This window comes from Acanthopagrus latus, chromosome 9, assembly GCF_904848185.1.
Source record: "Acanthopagrus latus isolate v.2019 chromosome 9, fAcaLat1.1, whole genome shotgun sequence".
Lineage (NCBI taxonomy): Eukaryota > Metazoa > Chordata > Actinopteri > Spariformes > Sparidae > Acanthopagrus > Acanthopagrus latus.
In genome coordinates, this window is record NC_051047.1 from 731,018 (window position 1) to 739,084 (window position 8,067).

General features: G+C 38.6%; 1 protein-coding gene across 2 annotated transcripts in view; it reads left to right on the forward strand.

The window, feature by feature from the left end:
- The window catches only part of trappc10 (trafficking protein particle complex 10), a 44,079-nt gene extending 38,210 nt beyond the window's left edge, over positions 1–5,869 (forward strand). For both annotated transcript variants that reach the window (XM_037109164.1, XM_037109165.1), the window contains 7 exons: positions 74–303; positions 921–1,021; positions 1,235–1,358; positions 1,759–1,923; positions 2,120–2,300; positions 3,734–3,928; positions 4,258–5,869. In XM_037109164.1, coding sequence (XP_036965059.1) covers positions 74–303; positions 921–1,021; positions 1,235–1,358; positions 1,759–1,923; positions 2,120–2,300; positions 3,734–3,928; positions 4,258–4,505 — 1,244 coding nt within the window. In that variant the 3' untranslated portion in view covers positions 4,506–5,869. The remainder of the gene's footprint in view (positions 1–73; positions 304–920; positions 1,022–1,234; positions 1,359–1,758; positions 1,924–2,119; positions 2,301–3,733; positions 3,929–4,257) is intronic.
- The last annotated feature ends 2,198 nt before the right edge of the window (positions 5,870–8,067 follow it).

The window sequence follows — 8,067 nt, forward strand, 5'->3', positions numbered from 1 at the left end:
TATTTGTGTATCTATAAACATATTGACTGATATGTACAGCTTTAAAGTTCTTTTGCAACTGTCTTGTGTTTAGAATTGGTGGGTGAAAGCGTCTTGTCAATCCAGTCTTCTGAGAAGGTGACCAGCATCAGCCTGCCCCCCACCCCTCCTTACCACACTCTGGAGTTCCAGCTGGAGGTTCTGTGTGTCATCCCATCTGGGACAGACCGGCCAACCAATGAGAGGCTGACTAACGGGGAGGTCCGCCACCGACCACGCAGCTACAGTCACCCTGACACACCCATGACTGCCATCGACCAGAGGGTGAGGGTCTCAACAAATGCATACATTTAAGTGCAGTTATATAGGGAAATCATGATGGAGGCCATGTTTCTTTTGCTGTAGCTCATTATGTTTGCAGCTGTGATTTAAAAGCGTAGGAGGTATCTATACAGTATATTGTATCAATGCAATCAATTTTTTTTTTTTTTCTGTAATGATTTGTCAATTAATGGATCAATCTAGTGATAGAGAATCAGTCTGCACCTATTTGGATTATCAATTTATTGTTAAGTCCTTTTTTCAGGCAAAATGACAGTGTGATTAAAATATTTTCCAGATTCTAAAAAAAATTAGAATTTGTTGCTCTTCTTAGTTTTTCTTATAGAATGTTGAACATTTTGGGGTTAAGAACTGTTCAATGACCAAAACAAGACATCTGATCAAGTCAGTTTGGGCTTTACAGTATTTTAAAAGACATTTTTCGCAGTTTCCATATATTAAAGGCCAGACAATTACCGTAATTGTTAAACATGATCTACAGGTTAATCTGTAACAAAAATAATAATTAGTTGCATTCCTCAAAATTTTAGATGGATAATCACTCCTTTTAACTTGGGTAATTAGGGTCTGACTGCCACATGATACTTGTCTGTCTTCAGATGTCTATTGACTGTCCTTGGTCGATCTACTCCACGCTGCTTGCTCTGACTTTCTACATCCCCTTCAAGACCAAACACTCACTGCTTTCTGCTGGTAACAGGTGTGTCTCCATTCTCCAAGCAAAGGCTGTGTCACACATAAGAAACATCACTTTTACAGTACCACTTTCTACAGAACCCCTCCTAATTGTGTTTCCTAGATGGTCCCATCTTGTAATGTTTAACTAACAATGTTGCAGTCATTCTTTACCATGTGCATCCTCCAACCCACTCATAGACACTTCTGACCTACAAGTTTCTTTCCTGACCTGCAGGAAGTACATCCAGGTGTGTGTGCAAAATGTGTCGGATGTAAACTTCACACTGGCACAAGTGAAGCTGACAGAGAAGCAGCACGCATTACTGGAGCTGCAATCCCTCAACACTAAAATGCAACAGGTGGGTAGAGAAAAAAAGAAAAGAGATGAGTTCTAAGCCTTTTAGAAGGAACTGAGCCAGAAGATGAAGTTCTCAATTTACCAGTTGATTTATGTTGCATGCTTCATTTATGGTCGATAACTCTGGGAGGTGGCCAACTGAGGTGGTTCAGGCATCTGATTAGAATACTTCCATGTGGAGGTATTCTTAAATAAATTGTCAGAATTGGCAAATAACAGGCAGAGTATCAGCATATGGTCTGTCCATTCAACCAGACTCTTTACCATTTGATGGTAGAGGAGGATCTAGGTTTGTAAAGTAAATAACATTTTCAAATGAATCCACATTAGTGTGGCATCCTGTCAGTTTACATCTCAAAACTAAATTGTCTGTGACTATCCTTTATCTGGTGTGCGTGTAGCTTTTGTGCAGTAAGCACAGTGTGTTCTGCCTGTGGGAGGTGAGGTGGAAAGACGACCTGCCCTCCTGTCTCCAGTGTGTTTTTTCTGCTGACTTTTCTCCGTTCAACCAAGACATCTCTTCCTTCAAACCCTTCTACTACCAGTTCCAGCTCGAGAGAGTCACTGTAAGTCAATGTCAACTTTGATTTGGTTCCTTTTTCCCCTTCAGAGTTTGAGTGGAGCTGTAATTGTGTTGAGAGTTGCTCAAATATCAAACAGGAAAAATTGCAAATGATGTAGTAAAGCTACTATTGAATGAAAACATTCAGAAACTACCATTATTCGAGTTCTAGTTGTCTAACCTCTGTTTTATGTTGTCAGACATTGTACAGTGTGCGAGCTGAGATCTTGCCTCCTGCTGGTGAGCAGTACTGCCGCTCTGGTTTGCTATGCGGGCTGGAGGTGTGTATGACACGACTGACTGAACCTGCAGAGGGGGAGATCGCAGAGGACAGCAAGACTGACACTGATAGCCTCAAAACCACAAAACTCATGTATGAAGGTATGTTAGGAGAACACCTTATTATCTGGGTTCGTTGAAAGAATGAACAAAATCTGAGATCAATAAAAGCAGTAATGAAAAATCTATTATTTATTGTGTTTCAAAGGTGAAAGAAAACTTTTTTTTTTTTTTAGCTAAGAATTTATTTTAGCTCTGGTCATTTGTGATATTGATTAAATAATCAAATGAAAAGATATAAAAGGAATCCTCATTTGACAAACTTTAATATAAAAGTAACATTCAAACAACAAATACCAAAAAATTTGTTGTTCCACTTTTTTTCTGAAACAGTCTCAACTTAATACAAGTTAATGCCTGTCACCGGTATGAAAAGGTAAAAAAAAATTGTTGCCTTTTTTTCTTGAGGATGAATTGAGGATATTCACAGCCTGAGGAGAGAAGCGTCTCTATATAGTGATAGAGTATGACACAAGTAACTTTAACAACTTTTGCTCCCAGAAAATAAGAAAATGTTGCAGTTTTAACAAAAAAAACATGTGAATTGGTTTGGTGATTAACTGATTAGTCAAATGACATCAAATTAATTAGCCACTGTGTAGTACAATAGTAATCACTGACTAGTTTAAACACCTCATCAAATAAAAATGCCTCGACATTTGGTAGACCAAATAATCTGCTGAATGAAAAAAGGTTCAAAGGTTAATCATCAAAGAATATAAGAAAATTGTCATTTGCAGACAAAATTATAAATAAGAAAAGGCTTATCATTTTAAAAATATTGTCAATGTTCACAGAAGCCCAAATATTTTTCAGTCACTTTGTAGATTAATTTGTTTTCTTTAAAGGGATAGTTTGTGTTTTTTGAAGTGGGGTCATATGAAGTATATATCTATAGTCGGTCTGTTTCCTACCGTAATCACCGATCAGCGCAGCCTCAGTTTGGAGAAGTAGAGAGCCGCTCCAGCCCAGACAATCAGCTTTGTACTGCAGTGAACGGGGTCCAGAGAAAAAGCTAAATAAAACACCTAAAACAAGGCTCACCTTAATAACTGTTCAAGTTTATGTTGTATAGGGAAAATTCACTCTGCTTTACATCCATCAGACCTGCCTTTCTTTTGGCACTACATTTTTGTCAACCGTAGAACCTCTGTATCCCTACACAGTTGCGCTAATGCGTATGGATACGGAGGTTGTTTTTATCGAAAGTAAACCTCTCCTCAAGCAGCTGGGCCTCGCACTGTATTTCGCCGCTCGCAGATCACCTGTTGCGCTAATGCGTAGGGATACGGAGGTTCTACGGCTGAGAAAATGTAGTGCCAAAAGAAAGGGCGGTCTGATGGCAACGTAACGCGGTGTGAATTTTCCCTATACAACGTACACTTGAACAGCCATAATCAGAGTCTTTATAGATGGATCACAAACTGTAGAAGTGCCAAAACAGAGTGTGTGTGTGTGTTTGTGTCTCCCTACAGTGGCTGACAGCAGCAGTAACTGGGCGGTGTGCGGAAAGAGTTCAGGGATGGTGTCAATCCCTATGGCAGCCAGAGCCACCCACAAGGTGCAGATTGAGGTGATGCCTCTGTTTGCAGGATACCTGCCCTTCCCCAAGATTAAAGTGTTGAAGTATTTGCCTCACACTGCAGCAGTTGCCATCCAACCAGATCCTGGTAAGACCCACAAAAGTGAAACCACAGATCTCTGTAGATGTATCTTGGTGAGGAACAAAGAATTTAACTTCCTAGGAAACAAAGGAGATGCATCATTTTTTATTTTTCTGTCATCTCACGGCATGTAGCATTGAAAGCAGGGGAAACCATTTTCATTTTATTCAATTGTATAAACTAAATGATTCTTTATCTAGTCTTTAATAATGAGCAGATTAATTGATTCTGAAAATAATATGTAGTGGCAGCCCATAGAAAATTATGGAAATTGTCATTATCACAGCAAAAGGCCTTCTGACGACAACTTGATCTTTGTTCCTTGCCGTCCTCAGACAGCTGTGTGGAGAATGACAGTCTATCCTTGCTTGACAAGACACTGGATGACCAGGCAGACACAGCGAGCATCCGAAGCCGGGGCAGCGTGCACTCTGTGGGCAGTGGTGACCAGCAGCAGAAAGGCGTGGCTATGCCACGTCTGGAGCCCTTCAGCCCAGGACAGGTGTTCAACCACAGCAGCACCCAGCAGGTCCTGGTGCTGCCCGCCACAGACGACCACATCATGGAGGTCAACGCCACATGACCCTGGTGGCAAGACCAGCCGCCCCCCTTCTTATAGAACTGACCCCAGGCCCTGGACAGACTCTGCACAAACTCTGGGGCAAATCTGGTCCATGAGTCCATGTTGAAGACCTCTGCAGGTTGCCGGTATGGACCCACCCTTAAGCATGAAAGGTTGACATCATTGGAGACATTAGGGACTAGACACAGTGATAAGCCAATGACATCTGCTGATACAATTTAAATATTTTTCTTTGCCATACTTTGTACATAGCTCATTGGTTGGATTTATAGTTATATAAATGCATAAATGGACTGATCGATCAGATCAGTGCCTGTCATGCTCCATCAAACTGAAGAATAACAGGCCTGATTGTCCCATGATGCACCAAAGCCCTAGATGTTTGTATGCCTCTATCAGCTAATCAAGTACTGTAATTTTGACTGAGTGTGTGCTTAGCTGCAAGGGCTGTTCCTGTGCCTCTCTGGCTGTCATTACTTTTAAAATTTGAGCCTTGATCACTTTCAAGTTATTGAAATACACAGCTGTTTCTTCAGCTGGATAGAACAGGAAGGTAGGCTGTCTTAAGTGTCAGTCTATGCAAATATTACTCATGTTTTGTGCCCCAAATGATCTCAAACCCAGCATTTAGGCAGCTGTAATGCCAAGTGAAAAGAGTTCCAATTGGATTTGATTCTTACACATTTTAAACACAACAATGCTACATTTAAGCTAATTTAGAACTTGTTTTATATGTTACAGTCATTCATAAACTAATTTATGTTGTGAGGTTTAAAAGGATACATGAATGGAAAATCAAAAAACTTGAATGCAAACATCAGCCCTAAATTCTCAGATATAACAGCACTGATGACATGAGAGGCTTAGGATAGCAGTGTGTGTCATGTGTATCTGTTCAGCTGTAGTTCTGTGTATGTGTGCGGATTTATGTGTGTATGATGAGGTGAGACTTTTAAACAAGGATCAGCCACTGCACATGATTGTCTATCTATTGTCTTACCTATCAATGGATTGTTCATAAACATGGTGCGTTTATTTATTGCGTGTGTGTTTGTGAGTGAGAGAGTGTGAGAGTGCGTGTGTATCGCTAAATCTGTGTCTGAGCTATGCATACATGCCATAAGGGGTTGAATTGGTGAATGAAATAGGTCATGATTGGATTTATTCATTCGTGTATTTGAAAGGATGAATGTCAGCTATTTTGTCCTCCACCCCTAACCCTACCTTCCTCCCCTGGTGCACACAGACAGAGTGACTACAGCCTCCTGCTCCTCTTTGACCACTGTACATACTGATTTGTAAATAATGATTCAAATCAAAATCTTCTTTGATTGTCAACTATATTAAAAAATAATTGGAACTGACATAGTGTGTGGTGTTTAACAGCATGTTAGCTAGGAGTTCTCTTCACACAAGAGAGATGACAACTAACAATAGTTTTCAGTGTCGGGTTATCTGCTGAATATTTTCTCTGGTTGGTTGGTAGATGTGCAGAGGCATTGCCCTCGCTGCAGCAGCCTGGTGTTCCAGTCAGATCTTTGGTGTCTGGCTGTTACTTGTGATATGTAACCAATCAACTTTGAATCTGCAAAGACACTACTAAATAAAGTTATCAAATAAACATATTGGAGTGGAATAATAGAACAACAAATAAGAGAGAATGGAAAACCCATGTAAATACAAGTACCTTAAAATTGGATGGTAGTAGTACAGCACTTCAAGACTGAGATCAGACCATTTCTGTATGGAGTTTGTTAGATGCATTGTTAAAAAGGAAGGACAAACGAAAACTGTTGTTTGAAATATTGTATGCTGTAAGCATTTCGACATGGGATAAAATTTTTCACCAAAAAACAAGACAAAATATACAGAATAAATGTGGAGTTTAAAAAATAAATCTGAGCACAATTACAGAAGAGGATGAATTATCTTGTGTTCAGTGAAAAATCAGTTGTTTAAGTCCAAGTGTCTTAGATTCAGAAAAGCTTCAACAGAGATTGTCTAGCTTCAGTTTTAGCATTATGTGGTGTGTGTAGGAATCGAACGGCATCTTTTTATATTTTTACTAAAGAGAGCAGTGTCAACACAAGTCAGTGTTGACAGAACTGAGTACTGTTGCTCCCAGCATAAGGGTTGGGACGCTCTGTGGGGTAAAAAAAAAAAAAAAAACCCCTGAAATTTAATAGTGAAATAAAGTATGTTTTTATTGTCTCAAAACAAGATCAATACTTTGGTGGTCTCTCGGTGGTTGGGGTGCTATATTGCACTGCTGCTGCACAAAGAACCTGTTAAATCTTCAGTACAGATGTTTAGTTGGGGGGAGAACTAAATAAACACAAGTAAAAAAAACGGTATATTTCCTGAAGACACATTGTTTAGAACCATTTTTGTTGAAGCTATCATGATATACAGCTGTAATTGTTCTATATAACACCATTTGAGAAAGGGGGTTGATTTTTATCCATGTTTATGAGCCGAATAACTACATTTAATGCTATTTAGCTGATTTTTGTGCTGGTATCCGTTAATCTTCCAACGAACAATTCCTGAAATGCTCTTTAACTATCATAAGGTTTCACAACCCAAAATATACCCAGATTGGACACCAGATGACGTTTGAGGCTTATAGCTGGAGTGACCACAAATCTATATTCAAATCATTTGAGGAAACCGATTGCCGTAAACCATTTAAGTTTATGAACTTTTCAACAATTCAATTAAAAAAAAAAAAATGTAAGTACAAGTAACTTACTTACTGTTTCAGTGTATTGGGTAAATTAAGTTATAAGTACCATTCCAGTCAGTTGATTGAACTTAAAACTAATACGCACGTTGCACTTATATGTAACATTTCTACAAACTAATTAAAAACATGTTTAATTTAATTTATCTGAATTAAGTAACAGTTACTTACAGTACTTACAGTAACAGTTATCTTCTTCACAAAAATGTTACCCCTTAAGTTAAAATTACTGTTTTCTTTCACTAAAATAAATTATTACATTCTAGTACTGACAACTTGTACATACTCAATTAAGCCGATTGCCTTAAACTATTTGAGTTCTATTTACATAATAAAAACCTAAGATATGTGTCACAACTTAAAACATATATTTAGTTGATTGCTTAACACTCATATCTAAGGAGATAATATTTCAATTTAAAAACAATATTCAATATTCACAATTCTTAAGAAGTGGTTTACTCTTCTAAACTTACTTTTGTTTTTCTTTAACCTGTTAAAGTTTACAGAAAAAAGAAAAACACCCCATCAACAATATATGTTGGGTTCCTAGTCCTCAGAGTTACAGTGTCTAGACAAAAGCTGGTGACTCAGCCAATACGTTTTGCTCTTTATTTTTCAATTAAACTAAACTGGAACTTTTGCAATTCCCACTATTTAAACAAAATAAACCGACCTAAGAACAGGTTTTGGCAACTGGCATGCAAGCCACAAGGGTTTTGGAAACTGCTGACTTTCAACAACAAATGCTGTTGACTTTATTCCAGCTCATTTCTCAAGGCCTGTACCTTAGGTTTGAGCTGCATTCTCCCATCATCA